Below are 19,464 nucleotides of genomic sequence, written 5' to 3' on the forward strand. Positions count from 1 at the left end.
GAATGACTGGCCCTTTACAAAGCCAGTACATTTGAGCAACACGCACCAGGCAGGACAGTGGAAAAAGTAAAGTTGTACCAGCACTATAACCCTTCTTTTGAGACAGAAACCATCCAAATGGTCGTGCCTTGGATTCATCACACCCTCACTGGAGCCAGCACGGGCACCTTTGCGCTGTGCCAGATCCAGAGTCTCACCTATACTGGGCTATAACCCACTGGGCCCTAAGACATTCACTCCCTTGGACAGCAAGGAAAGAAGATTTGACAGTTCCTTGAATGTAAGCTTGTAATAAGCTAATTAAGAGCTCAACGATCAAGCAAACCTTTGCTCTGGTGGAGAGAGATGGACTTACTACAGTTACGAAATGCACATAGCACTTTCTCAGATATTTTGCCCCATTTCAAAATTTCTCTGGTCTAAAGGACAGGGTCCTTCTCCTAAGGTAGGTTTGCACTGATACAACGGCATTCAGTCCCCAAAGATAAGAAATAAGGAAAAATATTAAAAAGGAAAAGAGAAATTCACACCAAATTGGAACTGACAGATGGTCTGGCAACTGTGAGCCTCTTGCCAAGGTCTCTTTGCCTTTCACCAACAATAGGTCGTAAAGAATCAGCTCAAGTGTTACATCAAGACTGGCTGACATTTGCAGTGAGTTTGGGCTTTCTCCAGTGTAACACCTTCACTTGCATTTTTCACAACTAAAAGCAAACAAGAGTCCTTGACAGCATGGGAGTCTGTAACCTCTCCTACTGTGTTTATTATCCCCCAGGCTTTTCTTACTGCTGGGCTGCCTTTCCCACCTCATTCTGGAGACATTTATTTGTTTAAATGAGATATTTAAGCATCTACTGTCTGTTCGGATTTCTAAATGGTGAAGCTCAGGGCTATTTTGTAATCCAAGGAAAATGATGACATGTTTGTAAGTCAGCAATGAAGCTACTTGAGTATTAAACATTCTACACCTAGCAAGCTTCATTGTGTGTACATCTATCAAAAAGTGATAAATGCAGACAAGTGAAACCAAACCAATAGGAATAGGCCCTGTGTAATCAATGTTTAGAAACATCTGTGTTTAATTTGACAGGTAGAAATACAATGTCAGGAAGAAGTGAAAGCATTACAACTGCCTAATCAATTGCTTTTTAAAATACAACTCCCTGTACTTAGCCTATCTCCTCACCAGATCCACGTTAAGAAACTGAACTGCCTTAGTGTTTGGGAGCAACCTGTTGTCCCAGAAACAATGTCTACAACAACAATTCACACTGGGATGTCTGGTCTGAGCAAACCAGAGGGAATGCTTTCTAAGTAAAAATTCAGACCTTATGAAAAAGGTAAAACAAACACCAAAGATCTACAAGAATTTGTCTCTGAGCTGTTGCCTGATGTTGCTGGGAGGGATAATTCAGGACTCCTGTTCTATCCCACCTGAATTCTCAGGTTCAAATTCATCTCCCAGCGGGTTCCACGTGTTCCTCTTTGGTACCACGGCACTGGTGCAGAGCAGCACACACCCAGGGCCAGATAAACAGATAACGTTCTCAGGCATCTCCAAACACGGCTGATTTTCTGTTGTTCTAGACAACTCCACAACTACCGTGATACTTGCAAGAATTTCTGAATGAACCAACACTTGGAGGTCCACCAGTTTACCATGGATTTAGCACTTCCACTACAGGTATGAAATAGTCAAATGCTAGAGTAATATGATCTTTGTTTCACAAACAGGGAAGCTAAAGCAAAGTGTTTAAGTGGTTTAACTAAGTCCACATAAGATCAGCCTTAGCTAAGGTCTTAAATTGGAAGAAAGGGGCACAGGAATAAGATGCTCGAGTGCACCTAGATGCCGATCCTGCAGCTTCTAGAGAATGATCCCTTTCCTGCAGACTGCACTTTAAAAATCATTTAAAAGCAAACTTTTAGGAAATATTCAGGCGTCACGGCGGTTTGTCAGCCCTCCACATGTGGTAATGGTTTCAGACAAGGTAAGAATTTCAGTGCTACCCAGCCGTGGCCTGGCAGACTTTATAGAAGGCATGTTTTGCTGGTTAATTCCAACGGAGGGTCTTATTAACAAACAGTGCTACCTGAATAACCAAGCGAGGTGAGGCTTTCAGCTCAGCTCCAGTGCTGACCAGACCTCTGCATCATCACAACCAACGTCAAGAGCAGGTCAGTGCCAGCAGAACTGTTTTCTGTAAACAGATTTCCCTAAGAAATAAAGAAATTGAACTGCCATCTGCCCTGTAAATTAGGGCATTCTAGGTGGATTAACCCCGGGTCAATACCCAACTGTGACCATCCAGGAAAACCAGCATTTCAGTTCCACAGTAAAGTGGCAGCACAAATGGCTTTGCGGTTTTGTGGTTGTATTTAGTGGCTCATGGAGTTGTACTTGGCTGACAGCACTGCCAACTTGCTAGTTTTTCTGTACAAAGCTTTTCCAAAGCATACAAATGAAGGACATACTCAATATACTTATACTAACAATAGCAATTTTTTTCCAGTTTTTTTCGCTGAAATTAACTCTTAAAATCCAGCTCTCTATACATACCGTAATGAAACAGCTGATCAACCCGCCTCTTTTATGCACTTTCAGCAAGTCTTCAAACAGCTTCATCTGCTCAGAAATGATCTCACCATATTTGCCCTGTACCAAATCAATAGATTCCGCCACTGCTCCAGTGAAATCCACGATTGCATCCGCAGCGCTGCCTCCATCTAGGGCTTCGTAAGATCCAGCCAGCCTGGAGGTAACACGGAACATTCTCAGTCAAGAAGCAGCTGTTAAAAATGCTCTAATTTGGCTTGAATGTAGGTAATATATTTGTGTCTCACCAAGGGAAAAACATAACAGAACAAAAACAAAACAGCAGATTGGAGATAAACCTTTCCTGGGTTTCCAGGAAAGGAGTGTAATGATCCTTAAGGCTGCTGAAGTAGAGTGCATTGCATTCTTTTATGATTCACCTCCTCCATGCAGATTAAAGGGGGAGTTTTCAATCTTTCTTAGGTTCTCTACTAGCAGCAAACCTAAAACCCATGGCAAGTATGATAGAATTAAAAGACAAAAAAACAGATGGACAGAAGGGACATCACTGAGGACTAAAAGGACAATGAACTAGCTCATACTTTGCATAAGCTTTCTCCAACAATGCGCTCCAGAATTCATTTTTCACATTGGAATGGCAGTAGATCAACATCCCGTCCATTGTTGGCAGCAGGTCATCAACAACCACCTCTGTCCATTCTCCAAGGCACCAGAAACGGAAACGGAAAATCCCTGCATATTTCTCTGGGTTTTTAGGGTCCCATTCTTGTTCATTGAAGTCTGGAATCACCTGAGAAACCATGCAAGGGAAAGTTCACCAGATGTACCATGTTAGTGTTTATTCAGAGGGCAGACTGACCCAGAGCATGCACTATGCTGGTGTTCAGCTTCATGAGCAGTTGGCCTTAAACAGATGAAGCGATGAAAAAAAGAGGGTGAATTTGGTACTAAGTCAAATATAGTCCCACTTCGAAGAGTCTTTTAGGAAAGTAAAATCATACTGATCTGCAGAGAAAGACAAACAACCCATTGTACTGTGGCTTTGTTATATCCCCTCTTTGGTGCTCAGTGGGACTGTGGAGCGGGGAGGTCTCATAACATGAAACATGAACTTCTAAGGAAAGGGAAGATTTGAATCCACCAATATCCACCATTCATCAGAGGCACATTAGTCCTAGAGGGAAAAACATTGGCTGACAGGCTTTATTTCAGGCACCAAGCACACTGATCACCCACCTGCTGCCAGAGGCTCTTCCTCAGAGCCAAGCAGGAACACGCAGCCACAAACCAGCAGTTCCCCAGAGTGCCTTGGTGTAAGTCGTGGGAGCTGATTCCGTTCACAAACAGGTAGGGGTCTTCACAGAGGTCCTAACGAAGCAAAACAAGAGATTACTGGAGACTCCACTCCAGAAAGGATCACATCATCCTTCCAGCTAGTCCCCTCCACGCTTGTTCTGTATCACATTCCCATTGAAGCATGGGGGTTCTGTATGAGGCAGTTCAAAAGCCCTCTGGCTTGAGTATATTTGAAAGTCAGGGTATATAGGATTAAGTTCTTACAAGACAATTGAGTCGTCTTATCTAAACATCAGGATTTGCCCATTTTTTTGCCAGAGTTCCTAGTTCTGCCCTCAGCTGAAGGCCACCTTTGAGGACTGGAATGAATTCAACATTTGGAAGACTCATTTGGCATTGGGGCAGTTAATGAACTGAAAATACATGAAAGGAGAAGGATGAAGCATTACAGGGAAAGGCTTTGACCAATCTAAAAAAAAAAAAAAAATCAAGAAAAGCAGTAGGAAATGATGCTACTGACCCCAAAACTCTAAGCTCCTCTTACTTCATTGCCACTCCCTTGGCTGACACACTGGGAACCCTCCTCCACCAACAGCTCGAGTTACTGCAACGAGCCCTGCGTCCAGCACCAAGGAAGGCAGGGTGTGCAGCTGCGAAATATGCCTCTCATTCTCTGGGTCTCGTCTTTCTCATTTATCTGGGTCTTACTAGGACCACTTGTTCCTCCTCCCCCATTGCTTTCCTGGCTCCATCTCTATTTGCACGCAGGCTCTCACCGAAGCACAGTTGGCTCTTGCTGGGACGTCTCCCTGCTCCTCACTAGCTTGCCCCTTGCTGTGTCCTTGTAGCCTGCAGATCAAGGCACTAAAAGAAGCACTTCCGAGTATCATTGACCATGGGAAAGCCACGGGGGTACATTTTGCAGCAGTATTGTGTTTGTTACCAAGAAATCCTTGGCAGACTGTGTTCTGCTGAGCAGATACGTATGTGGCCCCACAGTCCCAGAAAGAACCTCCCAAGCAACACTTCAGAAAACAGGTCATCGGACTGTCCCATAATTCATATGGAACCTACTGGTTTCAACCCAGGGATTGCTCATGACACTCTTGTGTGAATCATTGCTTTTCCTGACTGCTTGAAAGGATGGAAGAGCAGACAGTGGTAGAAAATTCCGCTCTTTCGCAGTGTAAGAATAACCCTAAATTTCAACATTGTGGGAAGGAAATGATCTTATACCCAGGCATTAGAAATGCAGAATAAGTAACTCCCTCTCACCTCAAAATGGCAGGAGACTCCAAATTTACTGCAGTCTTTCCAGTTTGTTACCAGCAGCAGAATAAGGAGCTGTGCTCCTCACCTCACAGATTCTCACTGCCCTTTGATAATTAAAGCTGATGATCCCAAAATACCAAGATTGCAATCCAAGCCTGGCTACACACCACGGGCATGTCAAAACCTCTCAGCCTTCCCTTTGAAGGGACTGTGACAAATCAGTGCCAGCTGAACTTATTTTCAGAGAGAAGATCCACTCCCGTGCCGAGCTGAAAGCCTGTTTTCCTGGGCTGGTTTAGCAGATGGCAGCCTGAAGTCAGCTCACTGTGCGGAATGCACGGAGCTGCTGCTGTTTTCTTTAAGAAAATGGTATTTTTGGCATGAGACTTTTCCCATTAAATAACGATTGGCAGAAATTTTAAACGCCTCTGGGGAAACAAGTGACTGATCATTACACGACACCGTTCTTCTGTCAGTATTTCTTACATGTGTCTTCACTTAGAGACATTTCAAAGCTTATTAACAGACCCTAATAAAATTCTGAATAACAAAACGGTGCCTACGAGGAAAACTGACCATGTACAAGGCACTCCTCTGCATCACAGACAGATTCATTCCATCTGCCTGGATGCTCTGATAGGGAATGGTAACTGGAACTGCTGGAAACAAACCCAGTTGCCTGTTGCAGGGGCTGAAATCAGTTGACTACATGGAATTCACCGCATGGTGGTGGCAAACACTCCAGACCCAGCTTGGGCAGACTCAAGTTTCGTATCCCATTTCCATGCATCTCTGGCAGTAATAATTTCTAGTTTGTTTTTCCTTTCAAAATGTTATTTTTTTAGCGTAATAAGCAAGGGATAAACTGAGTCTTCAAGGTTAAAACTGTCCAAATTTTTCTGTCACTAGAAGAAGCCAATACTTTCATTGGTTTTGAAAGAAATTAAGCACTACCGTATATTACAAATATATTTTCTTATTTGGTTCATTTTGCTAAAAATAATCGCATTAAACCCTCATTTTTTAATCAAAGTGTGTCTCGCATCTCACACAGTCCTCAGAGAAAAAACAGAGTGCTGCATGTGTCACTTGCCAAACATACGGATGCGATCGGCATCTGCTGAGCACTGGGGGCCAAAGCAAACGGGGAGGGCAGGACTCAGAAACCGCACCCCCCTGTTTCCACCACAGCCACTAAATTCTTCAGGATCCTGCTTGATAAACCCTTTTTTATTAAACTGCCGAGAAGACTCGGACTTCTGACACTAAAGAACAGGGCAAGAAAATGACATTAGCTCTGTTTCTCTTGTCGTTAATTAAAGCCATTATGAGGGCTTCTATAATGACTGTCACTGTGTGGCTCAGATGAGATGCACAATAATACTCAGGTGTAATCTACAGTTAATTTCAGCTGTTTGCTGTCTTCTGGGCTTTTTGCTTTTCACCATTTATGTGGCATAGCAAATTCAAAGGAATACTTTTGAGATGGAATTAGCTATCTAACACACAGCTAGAAATGCCACAACACAGCTAGAAATGTGCTATTTAAATAGATTATTCTACAGTCCTTGTGAGGATCTTTAAGCATTTTTAGTTGCCCCAGGCATGTTAAAAAAAAAGAAAAGAAAAAGAAAATCACTTTTCCAATAACGGTCCCAACAGTGATAATTTTGGATAGTTGAGGACCAAGCCAACTACCATCAGAGGAATTACAAGGAAGAGAGACTTACATGAGACGTGGCCCAGGCATTTCAGGAGACCTGATGCCTTATCTCCCTTGCAACCTAAGCACTTGGGTTCTGAGTTCCACTAGAAGTATCTCCTTTGCAAACATAGTGGTTTAACCCTAATCCCTTTTCTCAGGATCAGCCTGGATCATCTGTGCTTTAAAAAAAGAGAAATACCTTCACATTTCCAATAAAAACTTTAAAGGAGGTTACTGGGTCTTATTATACATCGCTAACTTACAATAGCCACACTATTTCTGATACAACACCACTAATAAAAGCAGCTGTTGTGTTATTCAGGCCCACGGGGAGCATTCCACCATCCAAGATGCAGAGCTCTTCCCAGTTCTCCCCTTACGCATGTGCATAATAAAATAAACACCATTTGCAGAAATATAATTAGGCTGCACAGAGTCTGAAAGTGGGGTAAGAGCTTGCAGGGGCTCATGGTTCTGCTGAAAAGCCTGATGCTCTTATTTTCATACCAGACTTCCATTTGCATGACAGGAGTCTCTTTATGTCACCTCCTGTCTTTGCTGCACCCCGTAGTCTTGAGATGTCTGACATTTAGTGTTACTCAGCCACTGACGCTGTGAGAAATAAAGGGGCTCACAAACCCTTTTTTCTGATTTTAATTGGTTCATCTCTTTGTAACAGAGCAAGTAAATGAACTGGTTAATGAGCCCACTGGGAGAACACTGAGCAGTCTGGAGATCAGAAACTCAGCGTGGGATCACAGGAAATAACAGTGGGAGAGACCTTGACAGGTTCATCAGACCCAACACTTGCCTAGTGTCTAAATTGGCTGTTCCTGACCTACTTGTGACTGACGCTTCTCTAACTTGCATTTAGCACAGCCCAGGAGGGCAAGTCCACGTGCCTCCTCCAGTGGTCAGCAAGAAGTGCACTGCTGAGCTGCTCCACAAACCCAGGACCTCTGTGAATGGAGAGAACAGCCAGCTACCGTTCCTTTCTACAGCAGCCCCTCATATAACCTATGAACCTCTAACAAGTCTCTCTTCCCTAGTCTTAATAACTGGTTCTTCGTGTTTGTATCACTGGTGAAGGGTGGTGCCCAAACCCAGACGCTCTGCTCCAAAAGAGGCTTTCTGGACTTGCTGCTTCGTCATTCTTTCCCCCTAACCGAGCCATGAAGCCACTGAATACCAAAGCACTCTGCTTGGTTGCACTGATGAAATGACGCTGAATTCCGTCCTATTTATTCCACACAGTTTTCCCAAGACATCAAGATAAGTTCGAATTCTCAACCCTGTCAACTGGCTTGCAGTCCTGTCCCAGTCTGTGTCCTTCAGCATTCCCATACGTGCCTTTTTAGCCCCTAATCCGAGTAGTAATGAAAACACTGAAGAGTACCAGACCAAGGGAGATTTCTGTAGGACTCCATTGATGCAATACCAGCTTGAGAGTGCTCCAAGCCATTGGTTTCATCAGCTATATATCCCCATTACAGAAGTTTGAATTAATCCAAATTTTCATACTTTGGAGAGACATACCAGGTATTGCCAAAGTCCTGTGAAGGTCAAACTATATCAGATCTACTGCTCATTTCTTAGTCACAAGATCTGTCCCACCATATGCTGGAAGGGAATAAAGCTAGAACATATTAGAGTGTGTCACACACAATACATTTTTATAATAAATTCTATACCTAGACCACTAACAGCCATCTGCTTAGATCTGATAAACTGCAGTGGGGAATTTTACTGAGATATAAAAATGTTTGGACTGTAGTAGAAATATGAAAGGTGGCAACTTTTCTTTGCTACAACACATCTTCCTTAGGAAATTTCAAAACAATGTGAACCATGGGAGACAACAGACACCCATTTCACTGGAGCTATGAAATGGTTTGTACGTTGCTCTGTCACGATTCCCTTAAAAAAAAAAAAAAGGGGTTTCATTTGAGACCAGGAGCACCACAGAAAGTACAGGAGATAATTGATTAACTATACACATAAACTTCAGGTTGCTGTGGCTACTTAGAATAATTTAGCTAAAGGAAAAAGTTCTCCTTAACTCTGAAGATGCATCTCTTGGCATAAGTATTTCCAATATCCATGAGCTAAAAATATGCAATATTGGTTATAAATAGGAAGGAAGACATTCAAAGGGTTAATTAATTTGCTCTGTGTCTTCACAGACATTAACTGAACCTGCGCTGTAAAACATGAGAGATCTCTGACGTCTGAGAAAAGGGAAAGATTATTTTTTAATGGATTAGGGTCTGTGGCTCAGATAGAAAAACAGAGATTCAGGGAAAGGGAAGAAGAGAAAAAGCAATAATTATGTTTACAACTCAGATTTTCAAAGGATTCAGTAGTATTTAGACCTTACTTTCTTCAGCACCCTTCAAAGACCCCAGCCCTAACATAAAAAAGAATCTAGCTTTTCTTGCACGCAAGACCTATGGGACAGGCACTTTCCTTGATTCTATCAGACTGATCTACTGAAGCTCAGTACACCATTCCCTTACATTTTTTTAAAGCAGTTCAAATTATGTCAGAGCTGAGAATTCTTTCCATTTTCTTCTCTTGTCCTTACATCATACTGAGTCAACTCCTGTAGAAAATGAGGTCAGTGCAGGGAAAAAAGGGGAAAGACAATTCTTTCTGAATATGGATGCAAAAAATTCAGCTTTGGCTACACCTAACTATGAATCAACCTCAGCTAAAGGAAAGTAGCAAAGACAGCACCTGTTTTGAGCTTGCGTAGCTGAAGAGGTAGAGGAGATTGTCTATCCTATAGTAAATCCCAGCTGTGCTGGCATGTTTATAGAAGCCCTCTCCAGATCGGGCTGTTTGCCAAGGCAATTGCAGTTGGCGCAAAAAAGAAAAATAACTGAGTTCAACTGCGCTAAGTACTTCAATGCTTGCAGAAAGACTTTTGCAACCGTGTTATGCCTGAAGAAGACTCTGCCTATGGAGTGCAAAAAGAGAAGTCTTACGCTATAGTTGTGCCCTGTGGTATAGGTGTAACCCCTCAGAGAAACTTCCATCAAAAGGAAACTGGGGTCAGATCTGACCCTGACTGAAACAGCCCTTGCGGAGATCGGGCAGTGACTTTATCATCAGTGCTGTTATGCCACGTAAACCAGCAAAAGGAAGATTTAGCCCTCGGGTTTCTGTCTGTACACCCTGAGCTCAGGGTAATTCCTCTGTCAACTTTGCACGCATTGTCTAGCAACATCAGTACCTGAGAGCAAGATAATGCCCATACTGCTTAAAAAAAGAAACCCAGCTGTGACAAGGGGGAGGGTATGCCAGCTGGCTCCAGCCTTGTGTAAAAGAAAACTCAGTTATTTGGATTGAAAAATGCTTCTTCCCCCCACTCCCTCGCCAATAAATCCTGTTACAAAACCAAATGCATCACAGACATTTTTATAGTGTTCTTTTTTCCCATTTTCATTTTCGGGCTAGTGTTGACTAATCCTCAGCAAAGGCCATGGGTTTCGGCCTTGCCCTGCCTACAGGACATGTGTATTTGGGGAGGATCTGAATCAACATTTTGGAATTAAAAAAAAAAACCCCAAACTTTTGGCAACACGGTGCGTATCTTGGCTGTCTCTAGATTTCACCTGACCCTTGGAGCTGCTCTCCAGAACACTGACGGCTGCTGCAAAGGGTAAAACTGATGTGCCACAGGGCCGACCTTTTCCTGAACCTCAATAACAAAGTGCTCACTGAAGCTCTTCGAGTCCTCTGCCGCTTCATCCCAGAAATCGCCCAAACTACGTTGAAGGACTTTCTGTTCTCCCAGGACCCTCTTAGATGTATATCAGATGTATATCATACCACCTCTTGCTGCACTATCTTAGTTTGCAATTCTGCATAACTGCAGCACATTCCGAATTTTTTTTTGAGAGAACAGCTGCCTTGAGAATAACATTTTTTTCATTTTTTTGTCACGAAATAAACCCAGTAATACACAACACAAAAGCAGGCCCAGATAGTTACAGGAAATGCATCCAAAATCGCACAGATTAAAAGCTAAAATATAACTATTTCAGAGATTATTTTATCTGAAATTTTTTAAAGTATTAACTGGTGACCTGAAGTTAAAATCTCCAATTATTGTTGATTTAGTGAACACAGATGCTGAGCAGCCTGAGACAACTTTCGGTTGGTTAATGTTACCGCGTTTTCTGGGATATCTTCTTTCCTCCATGTCTCACTCATCAGTGACTCCAACATCTATGGAATTTCATCCTCTGCTATTCCAAAGCTACTGCAAGTGTGACATAATTTTGGGAGAATTATTTAATCAAAGCATCATTTTAATTGGCTAAAAATATATATATTTTGATTTCTTGAAAAAATTGTTTCCCACCAGAAAAGAGACCATTTTCAGGCCACTAACACAAAGTTTTCTTGTAAAACGCTTTTACAAGAATTTACTATGATTTTGTGATGGTGATGCTCCATGAAGAACAGGTAGATATAGTAGATATATTACTTGAGGCTGGACGATATTCAACACTTGCTACTGTGAGCATAGACACCAAGAGAGCTTTTGTTGGCTGAGCTGCCCAACAGCAGGAATAAGGACATTGCAAATCTGTTTCTTAGTATTTAATAAAAATCAATCACAGATGAGTTCAAAATCATTATTAGAGATGAGAATGCGTACGACGGCAAGGGGATACACAGCATATTGGGAAGGGCTCCAGACAAGCCAGACTCATCACACACGAGCTACATAGTCTGCATGTGTGCGGTAACCATATATTTGAGATGCTACTGAGCAAGGTGTAACTGCTCCCAACGGGCTGCCCCCAGTCCAGGGATCTCAGACAATTGGCCTTTTTTTTTTTTTTTTTCCAGTGGGAAGGAAGAAATCGAGGGCATTCTCAAGAAAAACAGAATGTACAGTTGTTTTGAGAAACAGGTGGTATAAGCCAGCCTAACTCTGCTTCTGCAAAGAGCAACCTACCAAAGCAGTGGAAACGTCTCTGCATCAAATACAAGTAACAAAAGGATGGCCAAGTTCAGACAGTTCATTACAGGCGACTCCCGACATCACGTCCAGGCACACATTAGTGTGGCTCAGGTCAGACATAGGCCGTAAGTCCACTCACGGTTCATTAGACTAAGAGGCCACCCAATGTTTAGCTGTGGTTTTTTATTGCTTCCTCAAAACATGTTTTTCAATCAAGTTCTTGAACTAGTTTCCCAAGAAGGGAAATAAAAACAATAAGAAAAGGAGGTTGGAAAACATCACACGCAATTTTTCACAACACTGAAATATTCAGCACTGGACCAGAGCGGAATAAACAGTTCCCAGGTCTGTGCGCCTGACCGCCCATCTCTGGCTCGGGAGCAGCTGTTTTCTTTGCCTAAAAAATAAGCATCATTTTGGCTCAGCGGCCATGACCTTTCTAGGCTTGTCCAGTCTGACCTTATGCTGTGTCTCAGGGGACTGGTAACTGATACGGACGGAATTGTTATCACTGCCTTTAATGAGGAAAGGAACATGCTGTTTACAGAAAAGAATTAGGTAGATTTCAGCAAAGGAAGAAAGTCAGGTCATCTACAAAACATCATCTGGAGTGAAAATACAGATTAAGCTGGAGTGCTTTGTTTTACTTGAAAAGAGATATTTGTTCCTTGTCCAATGGCAATACACAGACTTTAAAAGTTAAAAAGCATAAGTCTAAACCACAGCTTTAAAGAACATAAACCTCTTTAGCAACACTTTCTTCCTTTTTCCATCGCTTTTCCAGCAGAGTTTGGTTTCAGCCTAGATTCCAGTATCTGCTAATTGTGGCATCTATCTCAGACACTTTATTGAAGACAAAAATCTTTTATCCTCTTCTTCCAGTCTTGTCATCTTTTTCAGACAGCACCTTGAGGTGTTCTCCCCCAGTTATTTGCTTAAAGCAAAGAAAAATTCAATGCCTAGGATAACAGTGCACAGAGTAGCTCATTATGACCTCCCAGATACGCTTTTGGAACGTGTCATACGCCATAACATTCTGGACTAGATATTCGCCTCATAAGATTAAAAGAGGAGCTGTGAAAGTGTATATCAAATCCCGATAAGACACAAGCTTATTAAACTATTAGATAACTTGAAATATACCACATTTTGGATTTTGATTTATTTGTCTTTTTAAATAGAAATTTTGTACTGGCCAGCACAACCCTACTTTTCTGAGCCCATGTAAGTCAGAGCCAATAGAGTCTCTTGGTTCCAACAGGACATGGATCAGACCTTTAAATTCCAGTGTGGACATCCTTTCTGGCAAAGAGCAGCCTAAGATCACATAAAACAGAGTAATTGTCTTTTAGTAATACAGAAACATGCCCAATACCTTGCAGAGAACCATAGTGCTTTCACACCATCAAAACTTTATCAGATGCCTCATCTACAAGCTCTAGCAAAAGCCCGTCCCACCAGAATACTCCTCGAGCCCGCTGGTACAGCTCCGTCCTGCCATTCACAACACAAATAGGCCATTGGGGAGAGAGAGAACCCAAAATATGTGATGCCTGTGTGACAGGCTGAGCAACCAACCATCTGCCCATTTTAAGGAATCTCGCTGCTTGCCTGAGAGTTCAAATTCTGAGCGATAAAAAAAAAGGTTGCATCAAAAATGACACAGTAGCATTCGTTTTACTTGTTACGTTCTGGGTAAAACAGAAGGGATCCAGACCTCCAGTTCCTATTACAATGTGTTCAAAGCACCACAAAATTTCCTTTAAAGATGGAGATTGTCTACAAACACTTAGGAATTGCTGTAAGAACTTTAAGCCTCCCACGGCCTGAGAAGCCAGAAACCTCCTAAGGTCTTCTACTGTGAAAAACAGGCTGCTGGTCTCCCAGAAAGAGAAGTTTGAGAGGTATTGATAACTCAGACATGAACTTGAATAGACATCAAATTCCAGCTAGAGCACAGTGCTCCACCTCTAAGTGCTGGAGAACCACTCCAGTTCCAGCGCTGCTCCTCTCCTGCCAGGTTTAATTTCTTTATGATGTACCAGCAAAACCATCTCAGCCAGCTGGAATTCTAAAGCCCACCAGGGACACTGAAATCATTCTGGCTCATTCATGCCTCCAGTAACCTCTCTACTAGAGCTGAACACACAGACCACTTCCAAGAGAAAATCATGAGTCAACTTCAACCCCACCCTCACACTATCAATCACATTAATTATTTTATTCAGTCAGGGTCTGACAGTCAAACCGAAGTTAGTGGAAAACCTCAGGAAGCATATATTAACTCTCAAAGGCAAGGAGAAGGGACCGTTTCTAATAATGTTGGGGTTTACCAATGTTGCTTTTTTCTTGTCTTACAATTTAAGAATTTATGGTGCAGCCATTGTGCTCACTGGAGGAGATTTTTATTTTTACTTTTTTTGCAGATTTTGAATGTCTGCAGGAGTAACATAGCATGGTGGCCCTGTTTCTTCCAAGAACACCATGCCCCTTACTGTCTATAGTTTTGACTCTTCAAATGTAGAGGTGCAGGCCAGATGCTCAACTGTAAATCCTCATCACTTCAGCTAAGCCAAGGGGGTGATGTTGCTTTACAGAAGTATGGGTGCAAGGCCCCTCAGCCCACCTCTACCCCTAGACAGTTCAGTTTTGTTCACGAGAGATCCATCATGCTTTTATAAACAGAGAAATCCCATTAAGACCAGGGATAAGAAATGCCATGGTAGGATTACATTTGAAACATTTGGATTAAATTTGAATTAGTCCTCTTGTAGTCCAGACATTAGCTGTTTTACCAGTTAGATCATGGGCCCAAATGTGAAAGCGGCTTTTAGACAACTATCACTTCTGAGAACTTTCATTTGTACAGAGCAGAGTCAGGGAGTGAGAAAGAAGGGAGGATAGGGCAGAGGATGAGGTACTGGATTCACATCTCCATCTAGGGAGGAAAATAAGATGTCCAAGGCTTAAATGCCCCTGATCTGAAGGGAGCAGAAAACAAACAACAGTGACCATGCACAAAAACTACAGCAAGATGAGCTCTGCACAAAGTCTGTGCAAATGGATCAATTATCTGTAGGGTTACCGTAGTGACCAAGGGCGAGCAAAGCCCCAGGTTCATGTTCTTCATCAGTCCCACAAGTACCTGGACCTGTGGTAAAGCTGAAGCAGCAATAAAACTTCAAAATTGCAGACCAGAGCTCAGCCCACAGCTGGATCATTGCTCAATGAGATTTAGGTTTTTGCTCACAGGACTGAAGGTTTCACACAGTCTTAGGAAAAAAACAAACAAACACACACCCACAACAAAACTATTCTGATTATTTATTCACTGTATCAGAATAGAAAATGCTGTCTCCAGGCAATAATCAGACCTCAATGTGCTTTGTATGGCATAGACACTCTTTACCAGTTCTGCTCTTTTCCAGGGCCAGTTTTCCACCCAAAAATGTTGCAGCCAATTAAATAAGCATCTGCACAAAGCTGTATGCTTCATTATTTCTGGCGAAACAAACAGATATGGGAGTTAAGGAGTGAATTTTTTAGGATTTTGTGAGCCTCTAAAGAGGCTAAAGGTATCTTGCACTCAAGGAGTGAAGACAAGAAGTAGGGCCTGCCTTCCCAACTCAAAGGGCATGTATAGATGTATGTATAGACATGTATTATATAAATATATGCACATGGATGACTGCACACGCATGAGACCAATTGGCCTCAACATAAGAAAACAGTGATCAAAGTAAGAGGACTGTATGGACACCCATTACCCAACCCAACACGGGGGTGCCAGACCCCATGCTAATTGCACACTCGTTAGACCCTGCCCCGAAATCCCCATGGCCCAACTCTCCCCTCTCCAGTCACAGAACGGCTGAGGTTAGCGGGGACCTCTGGAAGTCACCTTGTCCACTCCTCAGCTCAGGCAGAGTCCCCAGGACAATGCCCAGTGGGCTTCTGAGTATCTCCAAGGACAGAGATTCCATCTCCCGATCCACATGAGCGGTCACGATGGCTTCTGACACCTGCAACACTGGGCATAGTTCAGGTCCTGACTCCTACACTACCACATGTTGCAGCTAATTGAGCTTGAAACTCAAATATGCAAGAACAAAATTCTACTTCATGCACAGAGGCTGGAATATAATATTTGCTCTTAACAGAGACACTGTATTTTCCTGAGAAAGAACATTTTATTTCCTGCAAACTTGAAAAGATGCAAAAGCAAAATGTTTTAGCCTTTATGATTAAGTTAGAAACAATGCCACATACAGGCAAGACAGCAGTTATAAAAGGTTCTTTCAGCTGTGAAGGATTTTTAAAAGCTGCTTTTTAGCCAGAAAACAAACACTTTTATTTAATTTTTAAAGAGATTAATCTTGAAGGCAACATACATTTAAATCACAGGGAAACATCATGAAATTCAGACAAATTATTTTGCAAATCTAAGACATAATGGCTTACAAAATCTCTAATTCCAGGATTTAACTCATCCCAAATACCCTTTTAAATTATGGAAATAAAATGAGAAAAGCATAAAGCTCTTAACATACAAAGCATTTTTTGGATGTGGATGCTTTCCACTCTTGTGGAAGAGTGTTGACAGAACAGTACCTTAATTTCCTTTGCAACTGGCATGTTTGGACTATAATTTTTCCTTCAGAGAAGCCAGACATTTAATTCTTTAGGAAGACTAAATCAATGAACTAGCAATTACTGTAAGAAGACTTATACTAGCTGAGGATGTGATCCTTGGGCTTTTTGTTTTACAGGCTCAAAATAAATTTTACCATGTCGCTCTTACCATCATCACATCGCCTCAGGACAAACAGAATCTGACTCTCTGAGAAACCAATTTTCATGTAACGACGATTGAAGCAACTAAATAAAACCTGACATTTTAAACTTTAAAGAAACATTCAGAACCTTGGAATTGTACTGTTTATGTTCTAGAAGCGACACTGAGATTGTCTAGCACTTTTTCTTCAGAGGAAACAACCGCAACGACATAAGAAAGCTTCCATCCAGCCTGAAAGAGGGAAATATAAACTGGAAAATCTGCCAAGAGAGAAGATAACAAAATACTGGCATCTGGAGAGCTGTCTGCTTGGCAAGCATGCATGTCATTTACAAATGTTTGCTCATAATTATATCCCTGGAAGACTTGGGTGAATAATACCGTTGAGAAAGATGCCACTTTCAAAAGACTGCCTCTCCATCATATTTAAATAAATGCGACACTCCTAAAACGGTGAGCGTATCTAAGAGTATTACCACAAAAAGGGGGGAACCCACGCCTCACGCTGCCTCGGTACCTGCGAGACAAGGAGGGGAAAGATGCGGCTGCATATTGGAACATGCACTGAACTCCCAGCTCTTGGGCGAGCTTTCTGGAGGATGGAGGGCAGGGATGCTGGCAAGGCGCCACTGTGGGTTTTGTTTCCTACCATGATACAAGCAACGCAGAAGGACACAACTAAGAACAAAGAATTTGCTTAAGTAACACCAGGAATGGGATTGAGCCATCAAGTTCACGTCATACGGGGTCCACTCAGTCACCAGACTGTCACGGAGAGGTTAGACATGGGGTATTTGCTGACGGCTGAAGGTTTTATCATTCCTTGCTCATCTCTTTTTCTGGGTAAGCTCCATCTTGACAAGATTTTCCAGGCAAAATAAAAATAAAATCATGGAATTAATAAGAGTGAGCAACAGCTCTATTCTGGGAACATTTTGGCAATTCAAGAAGAAACATGTCACAACTTCACTAGACAAAAACATTAAGGATAAAATATTCTGAGGGGAATGGTTTATCCAGTTAGAAACTAAAATGGAAACATGCCAAACAATGTTTTCATGATGCCTTCCATGCCCAGCCCACCAGGGAACTGGCAAGGTGATAAACCAGCCCATAGTGAAAATCCCAATGCTTTGAAAGGGGCCAGGGTTTCACTCCAAAGACATGTTATTGAGGTGCACCACCTTATATCGCTGATGGTAATGAGAGTGAATTAAACTAAGTTCATAAGTTCCTATGGTTTAAAAAAGGATGCTTTCTAAAATAACATCCTTAAGAGAATAAAACAGTATCTGTTTCAGTCCCAATAGCACTTCTTAAATTAAGTACTCATCTCAAAAAGTGAGGATCTCCCGTCCCAAGTTCTGGAGCACCAAGTTCTCCCATGTTTTAATTTTTCAAAGTTCTAAACAGCCAGAAGCACAATCAAGGTCTCTTCAGGACTAACCAAGCTGCCAGAGTCTGCTGCAGAAAGGTGAGGAGAAACACAAAAACCCAGAACAAACCAGAGTTCTTCCTCCTATTTCTGACGAACCTTCTCAAACACAGAAACAGAGCCCATCTGAATTAAACACCATGAAGTTTTCAGGGCTTCTTATTATATTTAGAGCACGGCCAAGCCACAGCACACTCGACTCCCCAGTATACCTCAGCCTTGATTTGAACAACAGATTCTGGTCTAGGAAAATGGGACACGGAGGAAGGTCACACAGCTGTACATACCCCTTCGAGACTTCAAGTCCAGGCACGGCCAGCAATAACTGCCGGGGTGGATTAAGGGAGTTAAGAGATCCCTACTTGTTTGTTTGGCGATGTGAGAGGAGTCCTCAGGGCACCGCACACAGTTCCGCTCGCTTCCTCGCTACGGGAACAAAACAATTGGGAAAGCAAGCTCCTAACAACACATCTGCGGCAGCCCTTCGCATTTGGTGATTGCCCCGTCCAATAACTTCTCCACGCTTCTTGGACCCGTCTTCTAGAAAAGCAGATGGCTGTTTCTGTCCCTCTGGAAAATTACTATTTTCCCATCGCTCCTCTTAGAACACACACATACTGACTCACCTCAACAAGATTTTTTTTTTTTAATTCCCCCCTTATAAAGCTAACACCACTCAAATTTTATAGCACAGATTCTAGCTCTCTGTCTGTGTTCAGAACGGCACAGATTTGCTCTGGTGTGACAATGCAAGTCCAAGTCACTGCTTCATCCTTCTTCTCAATCCACCATTCTGCTTCCCAAGTCCCTGTCAGATGTCCGCGTACATACATCCATGTACGTTCATCCATGAATGTATATCCATGAACATACACCCATGCCTACTTGCTCTGGCTGAGGACCTGTGAGCATGAAGCACTTGCAGTTATTAACAGTCATTGGGACCAGACACACAACTTCTCAGTGCATAGTGGCTCTGGCACACACAGCCCTTCATATAGGCTTCATATTTATATTAGAAATTGTGTTGGTGTTGTCACAGGTGGAAAGTGCTATTGCAAGTGAACCAAGATTTCAGGTTGCTGGTGGTTTATATTGGTGACATTTATAGTCATATATGAAGTTTATATTGCTTCACCTTTAAAATTCTCTTTCTAGAAAAATGCAATCAAATACAAAATATTTGCTGTTAACAGAATTCTTGCAGGGTCCAACGCACAGCAAACTTCCAGAGACAAGCCTGTTAATTATTACTTCAATGTTTTGGTGACACGAATTACTTTAGAATGATAACAAGCCAAATCTGCGGACAAAACCAACACATTTTCCAAGGCAAACCTCTGACAGTAAACTCCAATTAGAGCACCTGCTGGCAGATGAGGCAGGACTTGCAGCAGGGCCCATCACACCCGCTGTGACGGGATCA

At 42.3% G+C, this 19,464-nt stretch overlaps 1 protein-coding gene across 3 annotated transcripts in view; it reads right to left on the minus strand.

Moving 5' to 3' along the window:
- Window positions 1-19,464, minus strand: part of CAPN6 (calpain 6) — a 57,592-nt gene that overhangs the window by 17,663 nt on the left and 20,465 nt on the right. For all 3 annotated transcript variants that reach the window (XM_065643134.1, XM_065643136.1, XM_065643135.1), the window contains exons 4-6: window positions 3,794-3,925; window positions 3,139-3,347; window positions 2,561-2,753 (exon numbers count right to left, since the gene is read on the minus strand). In XM_065643134.1, coding sequence (XP_065499206.1) covers window positions 2,561-2,753; window positions 3,139-3,347; window positions 3,794-3,925 — 534 coding nt within the window. The remainder of the gene's footprint in view (window positions 1-2,560; window positions 2,754-3,138; window positions 3,348-3,793; window positions 3,926-19,464) is intronic.

This window comes from Caloenas nicobarica, chromosome 12 (genome assembly GCF_036013445.1).
Source record: "Caloenas nicobarica isolate bCalNic1 chromosome 12, bCalNic1.hap1, whole genome shotgun sequence".
Taxonomy (NCBI): domain Eukaryota; kingdom Metazoa; phylum Chordata; class Aves; order Columbiformes; family Columbidae; genus Caloenas; species Caloenas nicobarica.